Source organism: Scedosporium apiospermum (genome assembly GCF_000732125.1).
Source record: "Scedosporium apiospermum strain IHEM 14462 chromosome Unknown SEQ_SAPIO_0110, whole genome shotgun sequence".
NCBI lineage: Eukaryota > Fungi > Ascomycota > Sordariomycetes > Microascales > Microascaceae > Scedosporium > Scedosporium apiospermum.
Genome location: NW_015971811.1, coordinates 1,318,612 through 1,346,593, shown reverse-complemented (window position 1 = coordinate 1,346,593; position 27,982 = coordinate 1,318,612). Strand labels below are relative to the sequence as shown.

Here is a 27,982-nt window from a genome sequence, read left to right as displayed (position 1 = left end):
TGACCCATTAAAACTATCAAGGTTGTGTGGAGTACATTGATCAGTGAGGAACAAATGTACCTGACAGGCACAAAGATTAAGAATAGGTACAATGGAAGTGCTGAAGCAGCCAATTAACACGGTAATTCCAACTGCGCTGAGCCTCGCGTCTTGACGCTGCAAACGCAGACGCCAAACATAAAATGGGAGAGACAAAAAAAAGAAAGGAAAAAAAAAAAAAAAAGAAAAAAGAAAATTCAGCTTTCAAAGTTGCTCCTTCCACTCGTCCCCAGTCACATTGATTTAATCCCATCCCAGAACCGAGGCAGGATGCACAAGAGCCCAGCCAGGCAAATTCATCCCTTCACAAAACATTGAAGCCGTTGATCCATCAGTCAGAGCACCAAGAGCAGGAGATCTCGAGCCTGTTTATTATCCAGAGGACCGATGTGTTGGAATGTGGTTTGATTTAATCCGATGTTGCATCAACACCAAATCTAGGGCCCTGATTTAATCCTTGATTCATATATGCCTTCAACCTTGGTTGAATGTTGTTTGAACGCATAGCAATCAAATATCGTTTGATTCATTTTGGACACGCTCCTCCTTATTCTCTCTTGTCTGCAAAGTAGAAGTCTGGGCTTGACTTGTTTGGTTGTTGCGCAAACTCGGCTGCGGCAACATTTTCGCAAGCACCCATAAAATAGTACGTCTCTGCCTCAAACTCTGTCACTTCCTCCTCTCCATTGCCCTGCCCTGCGCTGTCTTGGCTGTTTTGTCAGCCTCAACACCCTCCTTGTCACTTCCCTCGTCAAATCTCCCCAACACCTCCCAACCCACTCGCCAGAGCCCCTCCCTATCCACGGACAACAAAGGGCCTCCAGTATCCGCACTCGTCGCCTCCCGACGTTGCTTCTAAGACTTCGCCATCTCTGCATTTACCACCTACTAACTCCGTCGCCGGCAGCCTCGAGCTCTTTCCTCTCACACCCACCTCTCACCACTCGCCGCAGCTCGCAACGGGCCTTTCCCACCTGATCACCCCCAAGAGTGCCCGTGTGACCGAAGAAAACAGGATACCCGCGAAACCCGAAGCCTTGACCATCCCCGCCCCCCTTTGCGTCGTCGACACCTCCGACAACCTTTTTCCGCGTAGCCATCCGGCGCCCTCCCATCCGTATACATTACGCAATGTCCGCCCGAGCTAAGAGAAAGGCCTCGTTCTCGACGGAGGCGCGGCCACAGAAACAACACCGGTCTTTGAATGGCAAGGTGTCCGCCGGCGATAATACCCCTGACGGCCATCTTCAGAATAATCATCACGCCTACGCCCACGAATCCGACTCCGAGATGGAAGTCAACGCCTCACAGCTCTCTGCCATGTTAAAGCTGTCTCACGACACTCTTGAGTGGCAAGAGACTATTGGAAAGGTCGTGCCTACCGTGGTTTCTATCCGCTTCTGCCAGCCGTGCTCGTTTGATACCGAGTTTGCCGACACAAGTGAGGCGACTGGCTTCGTAGTAGATGCTGAAAAGGGGTAAGCAAGCACCTTTGCCTCATGGCGCATTTCCCCCCCCTCTATGTGAGAGGAAGGATGGAGAGAAAAATCGCATGTTGTTCAGGCATACTCATAAATTTCGCTTTTTTCTTAGGTACATCTTGACGAATCGGCACGTCGTCGGCGCCGGTCCTTTCTGGGGCTACTGTGTATTTGACAACCACGAGGAAGTGGACGCCTACCCTGTATACCGAGATCCCGTGCACGACTTCGGCATCCTACGATTCGACCCTAAGGCTATTAAGTATATGCCGGTAACAGCTCTACAAATACGACCAGATCTGGCGAAGGGTATGGGCCCCATGTAGCGTTTTCGGAAAAGTGAATGAAAGGGGGAGGAAAATGTGCTAACTCTTTCATTCCCTGATAGTCGGAATCGAGATTCGAGTCGTTGGTAACGATGCCGGTGAAAAACTCTGTATTCTTTCAGGTGTTATTAGTCGTCTCGACCGAAACGCCCCCGAATACCAAGAAGGTTACAGCGATTTCAACACATGCTACTACCAAGCCAACGCCGCCGCCACGGGAGGAAGTTCCGGCAGTCCCGTTGTCAACATTGATGGCCACGCCATCGCCATCCAGGCCGGCGGCCGTACCGACGGTGCCTCGACCGATTACTTCCTTCCCCTTGACCGCGCTGCCCGAGCTCTTCGCTGCATTCAAGAAGGCAAGCCCGTCGATCGAGGAACGATACAGTGTCAGTTCCTTCTCAAGCCGTTTGACGAGTGCCGCCGGCTCGGCCTTTCGCCCGATTGGGAGACGTCCGTTCGCGAGAAGTTCCCTGGAGTCAACAGCATGCTTGTCGCCGAGATCGTTCTTCCCGAAGGTCCTTCGGACAACAAAATCGAGGAGGGAGACGTTCTTATCAAGGTCAACGGTGAACTCCTGACCCAGTTCATTCGCCTTGATGAGATTCTAGATCTTAGCGTTGGTAAGAAGATTCAACTGCTGCTCCAGCGCGGAGGCGAGGACGTCGAGGTTGAGGTTGAAGTGGGTGACCTGCATAAAATTACCCCTGATCGCTTCTTGACGGTCGCTGGTGGTCAGTTCCACGATCTCTCATACCAACAGGCGCGCATGTATGCCGTCGCTTGCAGAGGGGTCTACGTCTGCGATGCGACGGGGTCCTTCCGATTTAGTGGTGCTGATAACGGATGGATCATTGAGTCTGTCGATCACAAGAAGACGCCAAACCTAGACGCTTTCATCGAGGTGATGAAGTCGATACCGGACAGGTCGCGCGTCGTCGTCACCTACAAGCATCTCCGCGATCTCCATACACTGAACACCTCTGTCTTGTACATTGATCGTCACTGGTCTTCGAAGATGAAGCTCGCCGTGCGCAATGATGTAACTGGGCTCTGGGACTTTGAAGAAATCGGCAAGCCTCTCCCCCAAATCCCCCCCGTTACGCGCTCGGCCTCGTTCATTCAGCTCGAACACACTTCTCACCCCGCTGTCGGCGATCTTGTACGAAGCTTCGTGCATGTGAACTGCAGCATGCCCCTGAAACTCGACGGCTTCCCCAAGAACCGAAAATGGGGCATGGGCCTCGTCATTGATGCCGAAAAGGGTCTTGTCATCATTTCAAGGGCCATCGTTCCCTACGACCTCTGCGATATCACCATTACCATTGCAGATTCCATCATCGTAGACGGTAGAGTGGTCTTCATGCACCCGCTCCAGAATTACGCCGTCATCCAATACGATCCTAAGCTGGTTGATGCGCCGGTACTAAGCGCTAAGCTCGGCACCACCGAACTTGTGCAAGGTTCTGCGACGCACTTTATCGGGTACAACCGCATCGGCCGTATTGTGCATGCCGCCACGACAGTTACCGAGATTACGGCCGTGGCCATCCCCGCCAACTCCGGCGCTCCGCGGTACCGCGCCGTCAACGTCGATGCCATCACCGTCGACACCAACCTGGCCGCCCAGTGCGGCAGCGGAGTCCTCGTTGGCTCCGACGGTAAGGTGCAGGCGCTCTGGCTCACTTACCTCGGCGAGCACAGCTCGTGTTTGGGACGAGACGAAGAGTATCACCTTGGTCTCGCGACACCGACGTTGCTGCCCGTCATCTCCCAGATCCAGCAGGGCATTGTGCCGAAACTGCGGATGCTCTCGGTCGAGTTCAGAGCCATCCACATGGCGCAGGCGAGGGTCATGGGCGTATCAGAGGAGTGGATCAAGAAGGTTGCCGAGGTCAACAAGTCGCATCACCAGCTGTTCATGGTGAGCAAGCGGACGTTCGAAAGGAATCCCGTCCAAGGCAGCGTGCTGCTCGAGGGCGACATCCTCCTCACGCTCAACGGGAAGATCATCACCAAGGTATCCGAGCTCGACGTCATGTACTCTCACGAGAAGCTGGATGCCGTCATCGTCCGGAACTGCGAGGAGATTCAAATGAAGTCGGGCACGGTGCTGGCTGATGACGTCGAGACCGACCATGCTATTTGGTTCTGCGGCGCCATCCTGCATCGCCCTCACCATGCCGTTCGTCAGCAGATCAGCAAGCTGCCCAGTGAGGTTTACGTCTCGGCCAGGACTCGGGGATCACCGGCGTACCAGTATGGCCTTGCTCCTACGAACTTTATCACCCACGTCAATGGTAAACCCACGAAGGATCTTGATACCTTCCTTGCCACCGTCCGGGAAATCCCTGACAATACTTGTAAGTCTTCACGCTCACGCACTCTTCCTCCCTCCTAATCCGAGTAAAATCTGCCGCGATGCTAACACTACTATGCTAGACTTCCGCTTGAAGGCAGTTACCTTTGACTGCGTGCCCTGGGTTGTGACGATGAAGAAGAACGACCACTACTTCCCTACCGTCGATTGGATCAAGGACGCCAGCGACCCGTGCGGCTGGAGGCGAGTGACTTACGAGTGCGGCAAGGTCATTCAAGGAGATGCCACGGATGGGGTTGATCCCGATCCTATGATCACGGAGGTAGAACCTGTGGAGATAGAGCCTGTGGGGGTGGAGCCGGTGAGCGCGGAGACAACATCAACATAAACTTCAGTGGGATCGTGGTTGGGAAAAGTTGGGTGTGTAGGTGGAAGCGGAAAGGTCACTACTCGAGTAATGAGACAGGAGAGGAAGCCAAAGAAGACTTTCTCGTGCGATGAGGAGTTGTGTTCTTTCTTTGACTTCGAAGGTCTAATGCCATTACTGGCATTGGTTGTAAAATACAGAGAGGTTCCGTGGCAGGATCTGGCGATATCCAAATCCCCACGCATGGGTCCGGAAAGGGGGCGTACGTACAGGTATCAGAAGCATACCGGGCTTCTCGACCCGGAGGCAGAAACAAAGTTATTCGTATGGAATATATAATATCGTTTCCAAGAAGTTGCTAGTTGAAAAAAAACTCGAGGGTAGCATGCTAGAATGTGCGGAGAATTGAGAACGCTATGTCTTACAGCTGAGGATTGGTATCCTAGTAACATGGTAACCACGGCAAAAGGAAATAGAGGAGAGAAAAAGAGAACCCAAAAGGAAGAAATAAGAACGCTAGCACCCCCACGAATGACGAAAACCACCCCCATCACATTAACGGACCGCAGTACTACAGCCCACCCCCGCAGAGAGAGAAAGAGAAGACGGCGTTCATCCCAGCTTCTTCAGTGCGGCAAATCTTTGCTCCAACTCGGACAGGTCGGGGATACCACTCCCCGGCGAAACCGTAGGGGCGGGCTTCGAGACGGCGGGTTTCGAAGCTTGCGGCCTTTGGGGCTGCGGTTTGGGCATGGGTTTTAGTTCCGTGGCTTTTGGCGTCGCGGGCTTTTTCGGCGGGGGGCCGGCTGGTTTCGGAGCTTCGCTTGGCTTCGTGGGACCTGTAGACTCGGTTGGCGCATTTCCCGCCTTTTCGGGGGAAGCGGGCAGAGGGTCTTGCTCGAGAAGCCCAAGCTCAGCGAGAGCCTGCCCGCCGCCACTTCCCTTGTCATCGTCATCACCGCGTTCGTCCTCGTCCATATCAATTAGCAAATCCAGCTCTTCAGTGCCTTCCTCCTCGGCTGCCAATCTACCCCGTGGCCAGTCAACATTATACGCCCTCGCGATCTCCTCAAGATAACCCTCGACGAGCTGCGGCTTAGGTGGCTCGACGCCCAATCTCCTAACCACCTTTTCGCTAACACCGCCCTCCACACCCTCCATAGCTTTCAGCACAAACTCCTTCCCAAACTTATCCCCCAACAGCGCCCTCAGCACAACCAATTCTTTAATCTCCGTCCTCGGCGCCGCATAAATAATACTCTTCACAGCCTCCTCCAACCCAGGATCGCAAACAGGCTGCTGCTGGTTATGATTATTATGCGACTCGCGGGAAGAAGCGCCCAGGATGCCCGAGGCGTCGAGGAGCCCGAAGCGCGCCAGGAGGAGCTCGCAGTAGAGCTCGAGGATCTCATGTAGCTCGGTGAGGATATCGGCGCGGATGATGGACTCGACGCGGATGCGGGCGCTGTCGGGTTTGTGGGCTTCGAGGAGCTGGGCTACGGTTCGGTGGGAGGATTTGGTGAGGGAGGCGTCGCGGGATTGGACCATGCGGAGACGGGCGACGGAGAGTTTTAGTTGGACTTTGAGTTTGGCCTGTGGGGGAGAGATGTTGTTAATGGGAGTGAAGCTAGAAGTGTGGGGGAAGGGCAGACGGACTGATAACGTTGCTGTTGGAGGTGGCATTTTGATGTATGGTTCCGGACTCGGAGAGTGGACTTGGGTATTGGATCGAGCTTGAGGGTGTCGCGGTGGGTGGTAGATGTGGTCCGGGGTTAGGTCGGGGGTTGGGGTCGAGGCAGAGAGAGCTTGGTGATGCGATGAGGTCAATATGCGTAAGGCTGCGCCTCGAGTCGAAGCCTACATAGCACGATCATTCCAGTGGCAGGCGATTACCCCGCCATGCCATCGGTGCGTCGCTTAACTAAGCGCGCTCTGAGGCCCCTGTTCATCGTGTACAACAACCCCCCTGGTGTGTGTAATTTAGAACCACCAGGCCGGTGCGGACCGCTAAAATGTGGTTTCCACGTGCACCCCAGCGTCAACTTTCAATTCGAAACACCCCCCTGAACCTCCATCTTCGCTGTTGCAGAGGGGCTGTTGAACACAGGAAGAGCATGAGAAGACAGTGACGATGCTGTCATTCATACTAATACAGAATCGGCAGTGAGTGCCTCCCTCAACGAGTCCCTTTGGCAGCGCGTGGTTCCTTTGCAGAGGGGGGACACTGACGTTGTGCTTCAGGGGTAAGACCCGGTTGGCGAAGTGGTATGTCCCATACAGCGATGAGGAGAAGATAAAGCTCAAGGGCGAGGCAAGTTTCTTTCCTTCTTCTTCTTCTACCCTTCATTCATTACCACCTTCCGGATGTCCCAGCCCCACCGCAAAACGGCACGCACCTAGTCTTTGCGCAAAATAGCTGACCCTGCCCTTCTCTCCCCAGGTCCACCGCCTCGTAGCCCCCCGCGACCAAAAATACCAATCCAACTTCGTCGAGTTCCGCAACAACAAGATCGTCTACCGGCGGTACGCGGGCCTCTTCTTCTGCGCGTGCGTCGACACCAACGACAACGAGCTAGCGTACCTCGAGGCCATCCACTTCTTCGTCGAGGTGCTCGACGCCTTCTTCGGCAACGTGTGCGAGCTCGATCTCGTGTTCAACTTTTACAAGGTGTATGCCATCCTGGACGAGGTGTTTTTGGCGGGGGAGATTGAAGAGACGAGTAAGCAGGTTGTTTTGACGAGGTTGGAGCATTTGGATAAGTTGGAGTAGAGGGGATGGAATGGGCGACAACGGGGGAAAAGGACGCCGGAGAAGAAGAAACAACAACAACAACAACAACGAAAGGAAACGGTTACAACGGATTAATATGTCCTGGGTTTACTGCGCTACCCGAACTGGTATTTGGGATATTCGGTTATGGCTTTGACAGAATAGGGTTATTTGGGAATCTCTTGCTATGGGGAGGAATGTCGGAAGCCTCGATATACCTGGAGTTGATACTCCTCGACACTCGCGAGACTTCTACGCGATGAATACATGTATGCATGCTACGAGCACGTTTCGACAGGCATCGTGCTATCCCTATGCGACACACCTCTTGCAACTAGCCGGGATTCGAACTTGGATGGGCGCTTGTAACCTCGGGGCGAGATGAGTTGGTTCTGGCAAGGACCCGCATAGCGGACCCCACGGATCCGGTATCTATGACGGGCTGCGTCTGCTTTGTTGAGATTCTTGCTGCCTCTTCCGTGGACGTTCGAGTTGAGACTCTTCCGGTTCTAGCGCAAAGCAGAAGATTCACTAGATTCAAAAAGCTCAACGAAAGTACCGCAGCGTCACTTCTTTGAATGTTTACTTAGTAGATAATCAACGCCAGGTCCCAATTTTTTTTTTTTTTTTTTTTTTTTCTCTTTTCGAGGTTTGCCAAGATGGATGGAAGGACATGAACTGATATATAGCGTACACATAGTACAAATCGACCGTTGAAAATGTCCTAAAAATAGAAACAGAATACGATGCAACTGGGGCACATCAGTGAATATGAACCGAGGGCAAACCTTTAGTGTCCTTCAGGGAGTAAGGAGGCGACTTGCTTCGATCAATTACTGACCAAATGTAATGTTTCGACTTCGACTTCGACTTCGACTCACTCGCATGAGCTGCCAGAGCTAAGCACAATTGAAGACCCGAGTCGGGTTAACGTCCTATGAACTTTTCGGCTCCGGGTCCCACCAATTGGGCTCTGGCCTTTTTTCTTCTCTTTTTTTTCTCCGTCTCTCATCTCGCCTAGGCTCTTACATCCCTGCAGTATTAAATTCATTCGTACCATCCAGCTTTGATTATTAAATCCTTAATTCCGGATCCTCTCGATGTTATTCGCAGTCCGTGGCTCCATGGATCTCCAGATCTGCCCTACGAGTCTTTTGAACATCCATAGCAGATGATCGATGATCCCCATACATACACCTTCACCAGCAGCGTAACCCGCACTCTCGCCTCTTTCTTAGGACGCTTCAAGCTCACCCACCTCCAATTGGCGTGTCTTCGCATCCGATCCGACAGCAACCCGCATGAACTGTCCCTGCCACTCCTTGCGATCTTAACCACTCTCGTCATCCACACACGCAAAAGGGATACCGTAGTTCTCTCCCGTCATGGGCTTGTATCCAGAATTCTTACGCTTAATACCTCGTTCCGCTCTTTCCGCCGACTCCTTCACCTAGTATCATCCGGTCTTGGTCCTCCAAACCCCTCATCACGCACATTGTCTCCGCCGTCCCGTACGGCGGTGGCAATGGCAGTAGTTCTCTCACAATGACCTTATCCAAGACTATAAAATCCTGGCTCGAGGACCTGCGAGACCATTTCAAAGCGAACAATCGCTGGAGGCGGTTACTAAAGTACAACCTCGCTATGACCGTTGCCGTCATTATCTCCATCCTGCCTTCGGTCATCAGGGCCTATGGAGTCGACACGTTCTTTATACCGCTCCAGGTTGTCTTCTCTCACCCGGCCCAGCGCGTCGGTTCCATGATCGAGACTCAGATCCTAGTTCTTTCTGGCGTTGTTGTCGGCACGGCCTGGGGCTTGCTTGGGCTGTATCTCTCCGGTCTCGTCGTCGACTCGAACATAAACGCTGCATTCGCTATCCGCGCCATCTTTGCCCTCTGCTCCGCGATGACCCATGGCTTCTTACGATCCTCTACCCCGAAGCTGTTTAGCTTCGTTTGGTTCCTCCTCATGACCAGCTTCATTATCTTAGCCGCGAGGCCCCTTCACTTCACCGTTTCGCTGCTGTCTCTTATCATGTATCCCGTTCTCACCGGACAAGCCATCGTCACCTTTTTCGGTCTCGTGCTATATCCCGATTCGTCCTCTAGTTTCCTGGGTGAAGCTACCATACATGCCTTATCTGAGACGTTTGACACGCTTTCTAAAGCCACCTCGTGGTTCATTGCCTCGGAAGCCGAGCTTGAACATGTCCTGACTCGTCCGCTGACCAAGCTAACTACTGTCGACACCAGCGTAACGTTAGCGACGCTAGAAAGGAAGCAGACCACGGCCCTATCTAGAATGCGCTCAGTGCTGCACAACCCCCTAGCGCACATGAGGAGCAGAAAACCAGAGGAGAAGAAGAAAAAGAAGAAGGACAAGGAGCCCCAGGAGCCCCAGGAGGACGAGTCACCCCTATTGTCTTTGACAAACGCCAAATCAGACCTCCGACACAGCCTAAACAGGTGCAAAGACGTCCAGAGAGAAGTCAACTTTGAGTTGTCCTATTCGGCCCTGCCCTTGGATATCCTTCGGCCGATCACCACCGAAGGCATGGCGAGCCTCGTCCAGGAGACCATCAGGATTGTGGGTGCCTGCGAAAACAAGCTGGTCATGATCGAGGAGGAAGACGAGCCCAGCGACAACGATAATTCTTCCGTGGTGACGGAAAAATCTGCCCCGCCAACAACTCGGCATAGCCAGGAGATGGTCGACGCGGTGCCCGAAGCGACATCGTCGGGAATCTTTTTCAAGCGTCCTCCCGGCCCCGCAAGGACCCATTCGACGCCAAAGGAAGAGTTTCTCGAAAAGCTAAAGCTCGTGAAGCCGACTCGCGAAATAGAAGCCTGTGATGCCGATCTACTCGAGGCCATCGTTGGTCGTATCAGAGCGCCGACTAAGGAATTCCAGGTTGCTCTCAAGGAAGCAGTCTCCATTCTGATTACCTCGCTCGCCTACTGTTACGATGTTCCAGAACTACCGTCGGGCGCCAAAACACCCAGGGGCGTGCTTTTGGAAGAGGTCGACATGTTTATCGACAGCTTCGAGAGGGCCATCTCGACTTTCGACGAGGATTCTATGGACGAGTTCAAGCAGTTCACCGGGAACAAAGACGACCTTGAGGAGGAGGACATTCTTCCCCAGTTCGAGACCTTTCTCGTTTCTTCGTTCCTCCTAGGTCTACGTCAGACAGCCATTCATATCCTCCAGATGCTGAGGTACGCGAGACACCTCGTCGAAGCCAGGAAACGGCGCAACGATAAGCCGAGAGTGTATTGGCCTCACTTCACCGACTGGGCTGAATGGCTGTCTCTCGGCGGAGAGGACGACGCCATGGTGCTGCCCAAGAAAGCAAGGAAGCGCGCTCGTTCCGGCGCAGCTGAGAACGGTAATAGCGAACATCCCACATATGATGCCGATACGATTTCCATCAGGACGGACCGCTCGGTGAAAAAATGGAGGACAAGGGATACAGAAGCAGGCCGCTCCGACGCCGGCACGACCACCACCCGAGAATCGAAGAAGCCGAAAAAGAAATCCGTCAGGTTCGAGGAAAAGCACAGATCCAAGAAACCAGGCAAGGAGAGCTGGATAATGAAGATCAGAGGAAAGGCCGCCGACGCGATCGAATGGGTGAGAACCGACGACGACCTCGAATACGCCATTAAGCTGTGCGTTGCCGTGGCGCTTGTCAGCTGGCCCGGGTTCCTGCCGTCGTGGCATATCTGGTACACAGATCTCCGCGGCGTTTGGGCTCCGCTGCAGCTCATCCTCGTTTTCGAAGTGGCTATCGGCACCTCGCTCTTTGTCTTCTTCATGCGTCTTCTGGGTGTTATCGTCGGTTGTACGCTTGGCTATGCTGCTTATGCCATTGGTAGCGGTAACCATGCTGTCGCTGTTATCATTCTCATGCTTGGCATTATCCCGTCGACTTACATGCAGGTGGAGACGAAGTACGTCAAGTCGGCGATTGTTTGTATCACAACGTCGACTGTCGTGGCATGCGGTAATATCTCACCTCTAAACCCCCCCCCCCCCCCCCCCCCCCCCCTCCCTTTTTCTTTTCTTTCCCCCGGCTCCCGAGTTGTCTCTTTTCTATTTATATCTCTATTTGTAGAATTCACTAACATTTTTACCAGCATCTTTTAACAAAAGTGGCGTTGCCGTCGTCAACTTCTACGCCCGCCTCGTCTCCTTCCTCATCGGCGGCGTCGTCGCCATCTTCGTAGAAATCTGCCTCTACCCCGTCCGAGCCCGAGACCGCCTCATCGAATCCCTCTCCTCCGCCCTCCGCGAGCTCGTCTACATGCAGGGAGCCGTGTCCTTCGGCATCGATGACCCAGAACTAAAACAACACTCGACGCGGGTCTATTCGGCCTTCGAGTCCTCCCGCAACAAGACGCAAGCGGCCCTCGCCGCCGCCGAAACTTTCTTGCCCTTTTGCGTCAGCGAACCGCGCCTCAAGGGCGACTTCAAGGCCCTGGTGCCCGTGTATGCCGAGATCATCTTCGTGCTGCACCAGATTCTCGACCGCATGGATAACGTCGTCAGCCTGCGGAAGAACTACGGTTTCTCCATCCTCGAGGACTTTAATCCCGTCATTTACACCTACAGACGCAACGTGGCCGGCGGCGTGACACTTAGCATCTTCGCCGTCAACGAGGCCCTGACGACGCGCCTCCCGCTTCCGCAGTACCTTCCTTCCAACCGCACGGCGCAGCTCCGCCTCATCCACCGCGTCCGCGAAGTCGTCGCCTCCCGCCGCCAGCGCCATGCCAGCGCCACGACCGAATCCCCACACTCCGACTGCGAGTCGTCCGTTTCCTCCCTCGACACGACGGCGCAGATCGCCGCGCGCCATAAGATCCTCTCGTGGAACGCCGCTACGTCGGGGCACATGGAGATTATCGAATACGTCGAGGAGCTCGTCGAGCTGGCTAAGCTCATCGTCGGCGTCAATGCCTTCCGCGGCGGCATGCTCGCCCAGCCCGACTTTGGCACGTATATCCGCCGCGGGAGCACGCGCTTCACCGAACTTCCCGGCGCGCCGCACCACCAGGGTAGGAGAGTCAGTGCCGAGGGTGGCTTTAGCGACGGTGCTGGTCTTAGGAGGGCCGCGACGTATAGCGGGCCCGTTCCGAGGTGGGTGCAGAGGAGGAAGAGGGCGCTTGTTGCTAGAGGAAAGGCAGCGGCGAGTAAAGCGAAGGAGGCTGCCGAAGGGGAGGAGGTAACGGCGACAGCAGCGGTCGGGGAGCATCAGGTTGTTGTGCCGGGGAGTTTGAGGAGGGTGGGGACGAGGTTTAGGAGGGATGCGACGGTTTCGAGACGCATGGGGACTTTGGCGGAGAAGGGCAAGGGTGTGGAGAGGAGTTGAAATGGAGTCATGTTTGGATGTATTAATTGGCATTGAAGATATTACTCTGGGCATATTGGCATTTTGGCGTTCGACTTTATAGGGCGCGCACATTTTTTATAGTCGGGGGATGCATAATCATATAGAAGAAGACTCATGAGACTGGAAAAGGCGAAATACACACACCCATTCGCAAGAAACAACCGTTTTTGCGCCGAAAGCAGATTGCTGTCCATTTCCTTCCTTCTAACTCCTAAGACACCTAGAAACAGACGATGCGTGATTGCGAAAATTGAGGGTATCATCCGGGGAGGAAGAAACGCAGAACGAAAAGGAAAACGCCCAAGTCGATACCGAAGAGACCAGGCAAAGGAGATATGCCCTCAGAACTATGTAGTGAAGGTGGTTAGCAGAGACATTTAACAATAACAACAAACATGTGAGAAGAACACAAAGACTCACGATATTGAGACTAGTCCGATGAGACAGTCTCGTGCCGTTCAACATAGCCCTCGATTTCTTGGGTCGCTGCTGCAGACGCCTAAACGCCTCCGTCACATGCCTCGGCTCGATAGGCGACCTACCCTCGCTCGGGGGATCAAAGAGGCCCTGGTTAAGCTTGCGCTTCTTGTTTCCACCAGCGGCCTTGTCGCCGCCGTTCTGGGCGCGGTGGAGGACATCCTCCTGCTCCTTGACACTTAGGGCGACCTCGGTCAGGGTCTGCACCATCTCGAAGGTAAGGAAGCCGAGGATATCGACAATGTCATCGGACGGTTTGCTGTCGGTGACAATTCCGAATCCGGCCCACTCCCTGAATCGTTTGCTCTTGCGGAAAGTGAAGGACGCCTGACGGTATTCCGACCAAGTGACGTACTCTTCCTTTGTCATGACCTTGGTGCGTTCGTCCGCCTTTTGGAGGCGCTGGAGTGTAATGTGGTTCATAGCCTCTTCTTCTTCATCCTCCTCATCGTCGCGCTCAGGGACTTCCTGGTTGTAGAACGAGCTAGGCTCCCAAGGGAGGGTGGTCTTGGACGTCTTGATCTTCTTGGCAGTATCATCGACGGGACCTCCGGGTACAACTCCGCCAACGGGGTCCTCCGCAGCGCCTAGATCGGCATCGCCGCCCTTGTCGTCTGAATCCTTGACATTCTTGCGAACATCCTTCCAGGAGAGGAAGGTTCGGAGTCGAGACACCTTAGCCTGGTCGTGTCGGATTTGGAAGATTAAATCGTTGATGCCGATCGATCGAGAACCTCGTCTAGCAGCGAGCTCGGTGCAGTTGCGAAGCTGTAGGGGGGAAAGAGTGAGTGCAAAGCCGGGTTTTTCTTGCGTTCAATAGATAGTATGCTTACCAGCTCAATAACCTGCTGTCGCACAATATCTTCGATGATGCCAGTCGTTTCAACCGATGGTTCCGCGGTTTCTCCCGAGACATACATCATCTGTTCGATGAGCCACATTAGCCGCGCTCTGAACCGATGCTGGCTCTCCTTTCCGTGCTGAGGCATGGGGGGCGTGGGTGAAATTTCGTCAAGTCGCAGGACGCGCTCTGCAATGGTCCTGCGCTTCTGCCTCTTCGCGCTTGGCTGCTGATCCTAGCCACTAGCCTGCCGCACAAGGTCAGGCTCACCGGAAGAGCCGCTGACGCCCTTCGTGAGTTGCAAGGGGGTTTCTGCTGTTTCTATGGTGGTAAAATCGACAAGCTCGTCGAGCGTATCAGGGGGTACTGGCGAACTCTCGCTAGAACCGGGATCAAAACCTGTTTGGGGTGAGACGGCAGGTTCACAAGTAGGGAATAGAGCTGGGCCAACGATCTGCTCCACTAGCTGCGACAATGGCGAAGCTGTAGTTGTAGTCAGGGTGTTGATGTCCATGGACAAGACACTGTCTAGGCTTGTAGGAGATGTTTCCACACTTTCCCCAAGCTGGCCAGCTGGTACAGGATCTGACGAGTGTGTCATCGTGGTTTTGTGATATTCTTCTGGACTCTGTTGCTGGTGCCGCTGCTCGGGGGGATCGACTGCGCCTGAAGAGGGCTTCATCACTACACGATGTAGTAGTTCTTGTAATGAAAGGGGGCTCACCGGATTGCTTTGGAGATGAAAGGAAAGAGAAGAAAAATGGTGTGTGGGAAGAGAGACGAGAAGGGTATGAAGTGTGTGAAGTGTGTGAAGTGTGTAAAGTCCAGTTCCATCAATCTCCAGCGCCACAATCTAGGGCCAGGCCCAGGAAGGCAGATACTTGCCCTTCATCTAAGGGCAAGCGCTACCATGCCTTTAGAGTGGGATTGGGAGTCGAAACACAACAAAAGAGCCTCTTTGACACTTGACGATGGCGACTTCCACACTTGATCGGAATCCATATCCACATCCGCAGCTCCAGAGGGTCCTCCCACTCATTGTTTCCATGATGTCTCCGATGCACAATAACACTCTACCAAAAAGTCCAAAAATCCCCATATAAGGAATTCAGCATTAATATCATTGCTCGTGACGAGACCTACCTGGCTGATCTCCTGCCGATACTTGTAATTCTTCTCCTGCGAGTCCGCCATCTTGTCTCGATCGTGTGCTTGGGGGGTTTTAAGATCTTTCTCCTTGGAAGGAAAAAGAGCCCAGTACTATAAAACAGCAATACAAATTTAAACAATAAAAAGTCGATAAAAGGGCGCACGAGTATATAACAAAGAGAGCGATGGCGTTGATGAAAGAAGGCGAAACGATGCAAGTGAGTGTTGAAGTCAGCCACACCGCAACCGGATTGTGAACGCGCTTTCATCACGTGACAGAGTCTTCTCAACTTCCACTTCAACCAAGTGACCGTCGCGAAGGACGAGACTTAAGATTTATCTGAAATTTGAATGTCAAGAGAGATAGAAGAGGAATGAATACATTATCGTGTCTATTCGTGTTTGCTAATCAAGTCGTCGAGACGCATCCCCTCTCATCTGCCATGGTAAACCCAGTCCCGGCCCATCCCCATGCAACGATGTAATGGCTGGCGAGCAGCACCCACTCCTCAATTTCGTCCAGTCCTTCAAGTCTGTCGAGCCTCACCTTCTCTTCCGGCAATACCCACTTCTCGAAAATATCATGCACTGTCAAGACCTTTACTGTAGAGAAACCGGCTTCCTTGAGCCGCTTCGCCTGGTCATTGGGTTCCTTGTAAACCTCAAGGGTCGGCATGCGGATTCTTCTCGCGGCAAGATTCGATACCATCATTTTCCCGAAAGCATCATCTGGTTTCACCGGTTCATATATCAAAATGGCAATGCTGGCAATTTTATCCGTAAACCACCTTATGATCCGCTCCGCATCTGGCGATTCCAAGTAGCACAGACAACATTCTGATACCAGGAGCGTGGGGACATCCGTTCTCAGCCCGGGCAAACTTGATTTTCCGCCGCCTTCCTCCTGGCCTTGGATCAAGCTGCGTAGGTCGACTCCATGGCACCAGTACTCACCTCCGCTTGGAAGTTGCGCGCTCCAAGAACCATTTTCGGACTCGGATGGGTTCGGGAGGATGTTGCGAAGGACTGGCACAGCCTGTACTGTGCGCAGCTTCTTTGCGCAGGCAGCAGGGAAATCTATCTCGTGGTAGACGAGGCCATTCTGGCCTGGCTTTGCGAAAAGTTTCAGCGGGCGGGTATCGGTGCCCGCCCCTAGGGAGACGATCTGCCGCGACACTCCTGCCGAGCTGTCCCCGGACGACAGAAAAGTGCTGATGAGAGTGTCTACGGCTGTAGTCCTCGTATACGTGCCTATAGGTGAACCCAAGGTGAGCAAAAAAAAAAAGATCTCGTACGATGCAGAATAAACTGCACAGCCCGCAAATCCATCTCCTCAACGACTCTGCGCACCTCGATTGATGATGGGAAGCCGGCGGCTGCCCGGACCATGGGCGCTTTGCACGAAGTATTGGGCATACGGATCATCGAGATATCCCAAATTAACAGCACTAAGCCGCGACACGGCAGCGTCGGTGTCCGTGCCTTGAATTACCTCATCTTGGCTACCGGGTCCGGACGATGAGGCAGGTCCACCACGCCGTCCTCGTCGGAAGCCTCGACCGCCGTCACCAGGCCCTCGAGACTGGAGCAGATTGGGCAGAGGAGGCACGGACATGAGCGTGGCTTTTTTGCGGCAATTAATTCTTGGCTACTTTGTAGATGTCCTTGACCCGCCCGGTACTTCGTTTCTTGGGTCTCCCCTATTCTCATCAGTCTTTCAATCAAGGAGTATGGGCATAGGGATCAGGATCATGAGAATGTAAGGAGCACGCCTTACAAGGGTCGATGGCACTAGTGGATTTCGGTTCTCAAAAAAAAAGGGAGAAACTTCGTGGTGGTGTGTAATGGCGTATTGGTACTATTGCATCCCGTTTTGGTGAGTTCAACGTCCCGTTGTAAAGTCCGACGTTTTCGGCAACGCGACGTCTGGTGACTGTTCCCAACACTGTACAGGTACGGATTGATCGATGTCACCAGGCTTCAATATCAATCAGAGAATCAGCCCGTCTTAGTGGAGGGGCCTGCTGAGATTATCGGCGCTCGGCACTTAGCCCAGCGGGGTTGAATTGGTGGATCGCTGGGCGGATACCGTGCCAATTTAATCGCTGCAACGCTCAATGAAATCAAATCAATCAATGATCGAATCAAATCTTATCGAAATCAAATCAAAGTCACATTCGGGGTCCAAGTATCAATTAGTCCGAGTCGAGGCTACAGCCCATCGAACGGTGTGTACATTAACGACTGCTCCAGTCAATCTATCCATCCAGTTTTGACAGTGGTTTATTTCGTGTCGTGAAAGCTACCCGTTATTACTTTGCAAGTTCCCTTTGCCGTAATCTTGATCGCTAAACAGCCGGCTTCTCAGTGTTGAGGCCCCAAGACTCGATCTCTAATGGCGTCAGATCGGACCTAACTATACGACAGAAGCTACCCCATTGTTCATACTCGGGATCACTGGGCCCCGGACTGTCGATCATCCCAGGACAGGGTGCCAAAGTTGGCTCTCCCTGAGATCATCGGGACGGAATCAGCCGTACTGAAAAGGGAACGGGTTGATTTAAGTCGTGGGTTTGGGAATGCCGCACTGACGCGTACCAAAAGTGCTGGACGGCAGCAAAGCTGACGCATCAAATCAACCAAAACCCAGGCGATCAGGCCCTTGCAAACCGTTTTCGTAGAGGTGAAGGTCAGGTTGGCCCCAAAGGCTCGGTCTGTCATATTATGAAGTGATCAATGCTACGCCCAAAACTTCCAAAGCCTGCAGGCGTGGCTGCAGTAGACCCTCGGAAATTGACCCGGGTCCCCCGACCTGGGCAAAAAGTGAGTGATGACCAACGTTAACTCCTTAAGCTGAATTGCGGTGAGAGATCGGTCGGCGATGAGACATTTGTTGGGCTCATGAAGAAGACATGTCGGGCTCTTCATGACGACGCAGCACTCAGATCTGGTTCGCCGTGGTCACATCGAAAATGAGGCCGGGGAACCAGACGGGCGCCTTCTGGTTCGCCAGAAAGATGTCGTAGGGCGAGGCTAATTGCCAAACGTGAAGAGGTAGCGATGCCCTCTCCGTTAGAGACGGACAAGCGCATGCTTCCTACGTATGTAAATGTACTATGCTGTATTGATTCCGCGAACTTTCATGCCAACTGCGAAGTCGTCCATGAACTGTTGGCGAACAACTGATGATGGTTTTGAGATTACGTTCTCGTCCCTCCGTCGGGATCAACATCGATAACATATCGATATTCTTGTGTGCGTACCGAGTACTGCTATACCTGCCCAGAAGATACTAGCCCGAATCTGTTAGCTCAGTAACATCGAACCTTAAAACAGCCGTGATTGTCCAAATACGGTGCAGGTTTTGAGACATTGGGGATGTCCCGACCAAGAGCAATCGCAACATTGATGAACCTGGTCTCTTCGTCAAGGGCGAGTCCATCGCCCTGCATTACAGTCCCGACTGTTCGTTTCCGTCCATGAAGACGCTCTTCCTTGTAATACTGAGGTATGCTCAATAGACTGCATCGTCCGTCGTAAAACGCTAGTGAGCACCTCAGTGCGAAGTACGGATAGGGACGCTCAAAGGTAGCGGTACACTACATCAGTGCCTTAGCCCATACTTTATTCCAGTGGAGGCTGGGCGTTCGATATCAATCAAATCAATCAATTCCAATCCAAGTACTGAGGTACGAGGTACGCTACAAGGCCAGTGTACCCCTGGTACGGTTCGATTGTGCCGCTCGCCCCTTCTGCAACGTTCTCTCCTAGTGCGTTCTCTGCTCAAATCCAAACTGCCTCGCAGACCAATCATCGTGAGCTGATTGTAAGCAGACCTCATGCCTCCGGGCCCGGAGGAATAGGATGACCGCACGGAGACAGGCAAAAGTACTGCGTACGTGGAGAATAGTAGCGGGAATGTGGACTCAGCACTGCACTTTGACTCTGCTTCTCCCCCGGTGCAGACCTCATCTCAACCACAGACCACACTCACTCAGCCCCCGGGCACTTCTTCTTTCCGTCTTCAATCCACGTTCAATCATCTGTGAGCTTGGCGACCACTCTAAAAGCTTGTATTCGCCCCCGGAAATTACGAACCCGCCCAGCGTTGACTTTCTGATCTTCTCTCTCTGGCACGAGGTGTACTCCGTACGCATACTTGTGCGAAGTAGAGAAGTGTACGAAGCATTGCGCAGGACCAGCCGACCAGGCGTGCCACTCTCCTGGATTGCACCACACCATCTGTTACCCCAGCCAAGCAACGTCGTCAACCCCTGCTCCTTACAAAGCATCGACGCCCCTGGTCAGCAAATAGTCAACGTCTGGTCTCTTCGACATCCCACCACCAGTCACTTTACCACCAAGTTGCCTTAGATTCGCTGGATTCCATCCCTTCTGGAGTGACGACGGTGTTCTCCTTTGACCAACCTCTGCCCACGCATCACGCTACCTTCCACCGTTACGGAGTACTTTGCAGCACGAGGCCCACCCCCTTCATCACAAGACATACAGGAATCCCAGGAATTATCCAACTGCATCGTGGCTGAAGCAGACCTCGAACGCTCGAGACCCGTCTTCTCCTCGACGCGGAAGTGCCCCCTCCATTTCAACTTAGCCCCCACAAAGGGTCTTCGAGAATACCGCATCATGCCCCTCCGGGTGTGACTTGCCAAGGACCGCCCACTCTCCCTGTAAACTCACACACTTCTTTCTGGCTCTCAACCTTTGCTTTTCATCATCCCGTACCGACAGCCTGGCGCAAAGTGCGACTCTGCCAATCACGGCCGCTTCCGACTGACTCCTGCAAGCTGCCAGTACTATAGTTTTGTACCCCCGGTCCGCCACCTGTGTTGGCTGACACATTCCGACGCTGACGGTCAAAGCCCCCGACCGTCCCTTCTTGGTTCGCCCCTCCGACTTTAGTTGTGCGTTCCTCTACCCATAGACCTGATCAACACTTTGGCCACGTCTGTAATAATAGACTCTTCCTCGCCCGTTCCCTCACTCTTCTCCTGTACAAGTAGTACATTCTGTTGCGGAACCTGAGGAATCGACAAGGGTGTTCTCTAATCTGATAAGCGGCACCGCCCCCTTCCCCAGTCCGGGCCTATCAATTTCTTCTGGTCTATCCGCATCCGACGCCAATATCAATATCCCAGCTGAGGCTTGGCAAATGCTTGCCTTGTCCCCCTAGACCTGCATCCTCACCTGCGGTCATCACACCCTTCAAATCAGATCTTAGGGCTTGAAATCTTCCTTTTCGACCAGCAGCGTCAGAGCCGAGTCGCCTCTCCTCTTCCCTCCTCCTCCTCCTCCTCCTCCTCCTCCTCTCCTCCTCAGACTCGGTTCGAGAATCGTGCAGCGAATGGCGATGTCTGAGGAGTATAACCCCTCTTCATCTCGGGCGACGAATCAAGCCCCGCCGCCTCGGACGGCCCTACCGTCGAGGCCCATCTCCGCGAAGCAACGGCAACCCGTTACACAGTCTCCGCCGCAACGTCATACTTCCACGAACCCCGGACAAGTCGCCGCAATGAACCCAAGTGGCTACACTTCTAGATCTTCTAGATCGCCCGTTGATAGCCCAACGAAACCCGAAACCGGCCAGCGGGCCCTCCCCCAGAGGGCGCAGACCAGCGGCCAAACTGGTCAGGTGTGCAGGTGCGTTCCCGATGCTGTGTATTCCTGTACTTGATACCGATTTTAACATGACAAACTCTTCGAATAGCAACTGTGGCACCACTCGGACGCCCTTATGGAGGAGATCGCCGCAAGGAGCCACCATCTGTAATGCATGCGGACTCTACCAGAAAGCGAGGAATACCGCGCGACCAACAAAATTGAATCGAACGGGTGTTGCCCTCACTTCAGAGCCTCGCCAGTCTCCCACTAAACTCCCAACATCGTTACCGACAGCAGCGAAAACTGGGAAGAGCATTCCCGGAGCAACATACGTTGCAGCAGACCAAGCGCCGGCAGGAACTTGCCCTGGGGGCGGCCGCTGTAACGGGACTGGTGGTGCCGACGGATGCAACGGATGTCCTGCCTACAATAACCGGATTGCGAAGAGAGCCCAGCTTAACGTAAAGGGTCAGGGGGCGAGTTGTAGATCCGCTGAGCAGCCAACAGAACCCCACGAATCTCAACCAGTGGATATCGCTGCCCTCAAGTCCCAGCAGGCGCAAAACACGCCCATGGTTATTGCCTGCCAGAATTGTGCTACCACAATTACCCCTCTATGGAGGAGAGATGAGAGTGGGCACACTATATGCAACGCTTGTGGTTTGTTCCTCCTAGCCTTAAAGACTTCGTCCCTCTGACACCATAACCATCCCTGGGCAAGGATTAACTTAGCATTACGCAGGTCTTTATTATAAACTTCATGGCGTTCACCGTCCTGTTACGATGAAAAAGGCGACTATAAAACGACGCAAGCGTGTCATTGCCGCACAAGACGATGCCGAGAGCGTTGAGTATGAGGGATCGACCCGTAGCACTGAGGGAACACCGGAGCGCGGAACCATGAATGCTGATGGCTCTGTCAACCTTGGCCTTCGACGCCGTCCGGATCAACCACTCGCAATCGAACCTCGACCTGGATTCTCAGTTCCCGGAGGGCAGGGTTCACCTGGATCTGGCCCCGCAGCCTACAGGAGCACTCACGGGCTACCGCAGCATGATGTTCCAATGTACCTCAACGAAGAAAACCGGCTGGCATCCCTAGCGACAGTCGCCTCGAGCGAAGAAAGGCAGCCGTCATTGTCTCCGGCGTCGTTCCTCTCATCCCGAAAGCGATCCTTTTCAGCCACAGAGCCCGATCCGCCGACATCCCCAGAAGGGAATCATGAGACGACGAAGCGAATATCCTCGATCATCTCGATCCTTAATCCCACTGATGATGGCGCGATCGAGACCAGCGGATACGAGGACAGGAGGGACTTTTACCATTCCAATGCGAGATCGCCGCATGGCTATGCGACGAACACTGGATCAGTTCCAGCCTCGGGCAGCTCCCATTATTCGCCGAACGTTCCAACGTATTACCGGGATGTCAGTTCGGAGAGGGATCCTTCAAAGGAAGAGCGAAGGGAAGCCCTACGACGCGAAGCAGAGAGAATGCGGGCAATGTTGGCACAGAAAGAACGAGAGTTGGCCGAACTCGGTCACGAATAGCATTGGGCTGAAGGAACAAAATGGGGGTACAAAATTTGGGAGTCGGAGTCTTGGAAATAATGATGACGTCTTCGTTTTCTTGGATACCAATTGGGAAGACATCAATGACATTAAAAGCCTTGTGTTCAGCAGAAATGGGATGCGATACCGGCGCAAACTTAAAGGGTCGATGGGCAAAGACGTTTTATATGCGGACCAATACCTTTCTTCTTTATAGGAGTATTTTTTTTTTCTTTTTTTACCACTCGGCCTGCTGGAACGTTTACTACGACTAATGATCGAAAATACTGGGTCATGGAGCTTTGTTTTTATTCCTTATACTTTTGCCTTTTTTTCATTTTCTCCCCTCTTCTCAAGACTGGCCGGCAACGGGCTATACTCGTACGCAAACAAGGTTGGATGAAGGAGCAGGTTTCGCAAAAAGACGCAGGTATATATATATTATGGTTTCTTTGCATCTTGGTCAAGGGCGAAAAGGGTTTCTCAAACAAAACGGACGCCGCATTTTATAATACCATGTGTGGAATGAAGGGAAGGAAACAAAAGGGTCGCTGCAACTTAGAGGCGGTGTCGCCTTGGGTCCAAGCATACATGTAGATATATGTCCATGTTCGTGGTTTTACTTTTTCACAAGATATTGATACTTCATAGGTGAATCTTTCTGCCGGATATCTCCTCCAAGAAACACGTCTCATCTCCTTTTTACATTATACTTTTACACGACACGCTGTCCACTTCAGTCTACAAGTGTACAAATTAGCAGTGTTACAAGCGCCCTCAACCAAGCCCATAAAAATCCGCCTTTCCCACGTCGCAACCATGTTTATGTCCACCAGATAGATCCGTCCACCAAACCCTGTCGATTTGCGCCGCATTTCGCCGAGAAGATGTAAGATGTAGGTGACGATGTCGTACAAGTTTGTCGCTCTTCTCCAGATCCCGCCGATCCGACTTTCCCCAGAAAGAAGAGGTAGACGGCCTGAGGGATGATTTGGAAAGAATACAAAAAGACATTATATTCCGTTCCCCGCCCTCGTTTCCCCCAAGCCTATTCAACCATTACTCTTCACACAAGGTGTCGCACGGCGATTCTTAGACACCCTCGGCACCCCAGCCAGCATCGGCCTCCCTCATGTTGGCGGGGGGTTCGATCGAGGGGACGAACTCGAGACCAACGTAGCCGAGGCCGGTGAGGCCGACGATGGAGCCGGTGATTTTGGACCAGACGCTGTCGCCGAGGATCAAGCTACCGATAAAGATGTAGACTGTGATTGTGGTTAGTAGGTCAGCTCGAAAGCAGAAGGGAATGGTGGTCTAAAGGGGGGGGGAATGGGGAGCCCTACAGCAACCACGGCCGATGAAGGAAAAGAGGAAAGAGCCATAGCGAGTGGCCTGAGGAGGAATTTGGAATTCTGTTGGGGGGGTTGTTAGTTCTCGCTTCGCTCTCGGTGGGGTTTTTAGGAAGCTCGGGAGAGTCGGGGACGGACCAAGGAGACCAACGATAGCGGCGAAGAGGATGATGTAGACGGCCGTGATGGTTCTGGTGTCATGGTAAATTAGTCTATGTCTTGCGCCCAGTCTTGCGAAAATGTGTTTCAAGCTTTGGCGATAAAAAAGGTCGGCGCCGAGACTATTCTGTCGAGATGCGAAACATACCCATGCCTATCAGATAGGTGGCATCGTTAGCAAGAAAATTGACGATAGAGGTAGGGATTCCGAGTCTAGACAGGCGGACGCAGAAAAACTTACCAAGAGAAGGGGAAAAAGAAGGAGATGCCGCCGGAGAGCATGCAGCCGGCAACGGCGAGGTTGATAATTCGGCTGCGCAAGACAACATCATCATCAGTATTAGCTATTTTGACTCGAAAGGGGGAGAAGAGTAGGGGACTGGCGCTTGATCCGAGAGCGATCGCATCAATTGACTGAGACTCACAAAATATCGGAGAGTTCCATTTTGGCGGATATAAGACGTGGGATGCGACGAAACTGGAAACTTGGTCGAAAGGAGGGCAGAAGGGGTTGTTGAGGCTTGGGCTGGTGATGGGACAAATAATGAAGTTTCCAGTTTATGTTCGATGACGCGGAAATCCAGGCAGCTGAATTTCGATGATCTGGACATCTGTACAGGGTGGAAACGTGATCGCGAATTGCAGTGGATCTCGTTTAGGTACTTCAAATTGTTCATGTTCCACCGCAATCACTCAGTTCAGTTCATGCGAGCACCTGTGTGGACCTGGTCAGGCCTGGTCAGGCCTGGTTTGTTGTCTCGACAGTTTCCTGTACCTTCTACCTTCGTATTGCGTCGTGGATTGCGACAGGGACTTGAAGGCCAAGGTATCGGGTACTTTGCGGTAGTTCGTACTTCATAGTTCATAAGTTTACTTCGTCCTTGGCGCCACGACCTAGATTGGAAGCTACCAAATTGATGCTCTACGAAGTACGGAGTACAGGGAAAGCTCACCCTGCTTCAAGTAATGCTACCTCTGGTCTGATACCAAGCACATAGTTGATTTTGTACCCGATACATTTACCGATTCACTTCCCCATCTCCATTAAGTGATCGTTCACCGCCTGCCCAAACAGTAGGAGCTGTCCCGAGTTTCGGATGAGCTCTCACTGATCGTCAGACACCAAGTTTGGATTCCTCAATGAGAGTGAAGTGAGCTACCACTTGCTGATCTGACCTGCCGATGATGAGCGAGTGAACCCATCTACGGTTGACACAATTTCAACAGTCGGCTGAAGGCCAATGAGGGCATCTCTGCTCCAGCGTCCTTCAACATGACTATCACAGCATCAGCATGGCTGATGCAGGGCATCATCCGGCAAAATCCTAGACTACGCCTCACCTCCCGCCTCTTTGGTCGAGGCTTCTCTTGCTCATTGGTTTCGAGGCAGGTCCATATACCTGCTACTCAGATTTCGCCGGGATCTCATGTGAAGGATATCCGGAACATTGGCATCATCGCCCATGTAGATGCTGTGAGTTGATTCTGGAAGCCTTACCTCGACAGCCCCACCCATGCGCTACAATTGTATGCGCGATATGCGATGTACGATGTGCTAATGGCCCTCAATCTATAGGGCAAGACGACAACTACGGAGAGAATGCTATACTGTAGTGGCTTCTCCGCTCGCCAAGGAAGTAGGTTCAGCTAACGTCTCATTGATGGCCACGAGACCTGCCTGTGAGACCGACTTGTCGAGTTCGCCAACTAACATCGGCATCTAGGAGTTGACGAGGGAAGTACCGTCACAGACTTCCTCGAACTTGAACGAGAGAAGGGAATCACCATCCAATCCGCAGCCGTCACCTTCCATTGGCCTCCGGCAGCCGATTGCCCGCCGGGGATTCATCCCAGAATCATCAATCTCATCGATACCCCAGGCCATCAAGATTTCAGGTTTGAAGTCGACCGTTGTCTCCCAGTGCTCGACGGCGCCGTGTGCATCATAGACGGCGTCGAAGGTGTCGAGGCTCATACTGAGCGAGTCTGGTCGTCGGCACAGGAGCATAGCATTCCCCGCATCGTCTTCGTGAACAAGCTCGATCGCGATGGCGCATCGTTCAGAAGATCAGTCGTGGACATCGGCACTCGGTTAAATTGTATGCCGATCGTCTGTCAGATCCCTTGGTATAACAAGGAGGAGGACTTCACCGGCGTAGTTGATGTTCTCAGCCGTACAGTTTTCCAATGGGCCGACAGGAAACTGACGGTATCGCCTTTTACTCCCGAGATGGATCCAAACCTTGCAAAGGAGCTTGACTTGGCGAGGGAGAACCTCATCGCGGTGCTCGCAGACCACGACGAGGTTATTATGGATTTGTTCCTCGAAGCGCCTGAAACTATCACGAATCAACACATCAAGGACGCCATCCGGAGAGTGGTAAGCACCGGTGACGGCGCCGTCGTTCCGGTCTTTGCCGGTGCCTCGTTACGGAGCATTGGTGTCGAGCCCCTGTTGGACGCCGTAGTGGACTACTTACCAAGCCCCGACGAGCGACCAGAGGTGGTCGTTCGCAGCGGGACCAAGAATCTCCCTCTCTCCGAGGTGCTGAAAAAGACGGTTGACCGCGGCGGGCACCAGCGCCTGGCGGCCGTCGCTTCCGTCTTCAAGGTATTCAACCATCCCAAGGAGGGTCTTTTGAGCTTTGTCCGCATCTACGCCGGTCACCTCCCCAAGAACGCGGCGCCCTGGAATACCCACATGCTCCAGGTAGAGAGACCTATGGGTCTCGTACAAATTGATGCTGCCAAAACTCACAATATTGATCAGCTTGGTACGGGCCAGATCGGTGCGCTACGAGGGCTCAAATTCGCGCGGACCGGAGATACGCTGATCACGACGGTTGGCCACAAGGCTGTGCCTGATGAAGCCAAGCATATCCAAATTCGGCCACCCGAGATCCCACCTCCGGTCGCTTTCTTGGCTATCGACCCATTCGGCCTCGTCGCGGCAAACGAGCTACAGACTGCGCTACAGAACACGTCGAGAGAAGACCCTAGCCTGAGGTGGAGCCGAGACGAAAAGACGGATCAATTCATCATCCAAGGCATGGGCAAGCTCCACCTGGACGTCATTGTTCACGGACTCAAGCAAAAGTACAAGATCGATGCCGCCTTTGGCGATATCGAAGTCGATTACAAGGAATACCTCTCCTCTCCCACAAGATCCCACGAGGCGGTGTTCGACAGGGTCCTCGCGAACAAGGCAGGCACCGTTGTCTGCTCCGCAGTGCTCGAACCAATCGAGGAGCACCACCGCGGGTCTCTTCTCGAGTCTACCGTCGAGAGAGAAGGCAACATCTTCCACATCCAGATCCCGCTCCCTGAAAGTGGAGATCTGCCTTTCAACCCAGAAGAGTCGCGTCAGCAGATGCTTAACGGTGCCATCGCGGCCCTCGCCAGGGGCCCGAGGCGAGGATCTCCCGTCCACGGATGCCACATCACCCTAACCCTTGACATAGAAGCGACCAAGACGCCGTCTGGCGGCCACTTCAGCGGTGCCGCACGCCGTGCTGTTCAAGACGCGCTCAAAGACGCCTACACCAAGGGCCAAATCGGCATCCTCGAGCCCATCATGAAAGTCATCATCACGTGCCCCGAGTCCGCCGCGGGCGTAGTCCAGCACGATATCAGCGCCGCCGCGGGCGGCCACGTCCTGGAGGTGAAGGATCTTTCGGGCGAAATCGTTACGGAAGGGTCGGTGGATGTTTCGAGTATATACGCGCCGCCGGACCCTTACGATGCCATCACGTCGTTGAAGAAGAAGTCGACCATGAGGAGGGTGCAGATCACGGCTAAGGTGCCGTTCAAGGAGATGATTGACTACGATAGCCATTTGAGGAGTAAGACGGGGGGTAGGCATAGCATGACGATGTCTTTTGACTCGTTGGCCAAGGTGACGGGCTACCGAGACAAGAACGTGTAAGAATGGCCCGGTGAAAAATGGAAGGAGGGCATAGGATATGCGACGAAGAGGGCGTTTCTCCTCGTGTAATATTAGTTTTGATGGGATTGTATCTGTCGGATATCATAGAAAAAGTACAAGAACGAGACAATACAGGAGCCATGAACGCAATCCAATATGAGATATATATTTGCTGCTGTTAAACTACTCGCAGAGCACAAGACTAAGA

The 27,982-nt window shown here is 53.2% G+C and overlaps 8 protein-coding genes and 1 pseudogene across 8 annotated transcripts; 5 read left to right on the top strand and 4 right to left on the bottom strand.

The window, feature by feature from the left end:
• Positions 1-1,170: 1,170 nt before the first annotated feature.
• On the top strand, positions 1,171-4,554 carry SAPIO_CDS7316 (Pro-apoptotic serine protease; the record flags this gene model as incomplete). Its single annotated transcript, XM_016789200.1, has 4 exons — positions 1,171-1,517; positions 1,633-1,829; positions 1,909-4,209; positions 4,289-4,554. 4 exons carry the CDS (start codon positions 1,171-1,173, stop codon positions 4,552-4,554), a joined length of 3,111 nt encoding a protein of 1,036 aa, XP_016641027.1.
• Positions 4,555-5,145: 591 nt separating this feature from the next.
• Positions 5,146-6,216, bottom strand: SAPIO_CDS7315 (annotated as a pseudogene; the record flags this gene model as incomplete).
• Positions 6,217-6,432: 216 nt separating this feature from the next.
• SAPIO_CDS7314 (uncharacterized protein) lies at positions 6,433-7,303 on the top strand (the record flags this gene model as incomplete). Its single annotated transcript, XM_016789199.1, has 2 exons — positions 6,433-6,441; positions 6,974-7,303. The coding sequence occupies 2 exons, from the start codon at positions 6,433-6,435 to the stop codon at positions 7,301-7,303; spliced, it is 339 nt and encodes a 112-aa protein (XP_016641026.1).
• Positions 7,304-8,848: 1,545 nt separating this feature from the next.
• On the top strand, positions 8,849-12,680 carry SAPIO_CDS7313 (uncharacterized protein; the record flags this gene model as incomplete). The annotated part of the gene is made up of 2 exons (XM_016789198.1): positions 8,849-11,259; positions 11,462-12,680. The coding sequence occupies 2 exons, from the start codon at positions 8,849-8,851 to the stop codon at positions 12,678-12,680; spliced, it is 3,630 nt and encodes a 1,209-aa protein (XP_016641025.1).
• A 362-nt stretch (positions 12,681-13,042) lies between these two features.
• SAPIO_CDS7312 (uncharacterized protein) lies at positions 13,043-14,620 on the bottom strand (the record flags this gene model as incomplete). Its single annotated transcript, XM_016789197.1, has 4 exons — positions 13,043-13,048; positions 13,122-13,946; positions 14,012-14,208; positions 14,290-14,620. The coding sequence occupies 4 exons, from the start codon at positions 14,618-14,620 to the stop codon at positions 13,043-13,045; spliced, it is 1,359 nt and encodes a 452-aa protein (XP_016641024.1).
• A 957-nt stretch (positions 14,621-15,577) lies between these two features.
• SAPIO_CDS7311 (Leucine carboxyl methyltransferase 1) lies at positions 15,578-16,783 on the bottom strand (the record flags this gene model as incomplete). Its single annotated transcript, XM_016789196.1, has 2 exons — positions 15,578-16,419; positions 16,519-16,783. 2 exons carry the CDS (start codon positions 16,781-16,783, stop codon positions 15,578-15,580), a joined length of 1,107 nt encoding a protein of 368 aa, XP_016641023.1.
• A 3,032-nt stretch (positions 16,784-19,815) lies between these two features.
• On the top strand, positions 19,816-22,341 carry SAPIO_CDS7310 (uncharacterized protein; the record flags this gene model as incomplete). Its single annotated transcript, XM_016789195.1, has 4 exons — positions 19,816-19,827; positions 20,411-20,829; positions 20,897-21,450; positions 21,533-22,341. The coding sequence occupies 4 exons, from the start codon at positions 19,816-19,818 to the stop codon at positions 22,339-22,341; spliced, it is 1,794 nt and encodes a 597-aa protein (XP_016641022.1).
• Positions 22,342-23,433: 1,092 nt separating this feature from the next.
• Positions 23,434-24,294, bottom strand: SAPIO_CDS7309 (uncharacterized protein; the record flags this gene model as incomplete). The annotated part of the gene is made up of 6 exons (XM_016789194.1): positions 23,434-23,606; positions 23,685-23,753; positions 23,829-23,881; positions 23,998-24,003; positions 24,091-24,162; positions 24,275-24,294. 6 exons carry the CDS (start codon positions 24,292-24,294, stop codon positions 23,434-23,436), a joined length of 393 nt encoding a protein of 130 aa, XP_016641021.1.
• An 828-nt stretch (positions 24,295-25,122) lies between these two features.
• SAPIO_CDS7308 (Ribosome-releasing factor 2, mitochondrial) lies at positions 25,123-27,774 on the top strand (the record flags this gene model as incomplete). The annotated part of the gene is made up of 3 exons (XM_016789193.1): positions 25,123-25,323; positions 25,426-25,486; positions 25,574-27,774. 3 exons carry the CDS (start codon positions 25,123-25,125, stop codon positions 27,772-27,774), a joined length of 2,463 nt encoding a protein of 820 aa, XP_016641020.1.
• Between the last annotated feature and the right edge of the window lie 208 nt (positions 27,775-27,982).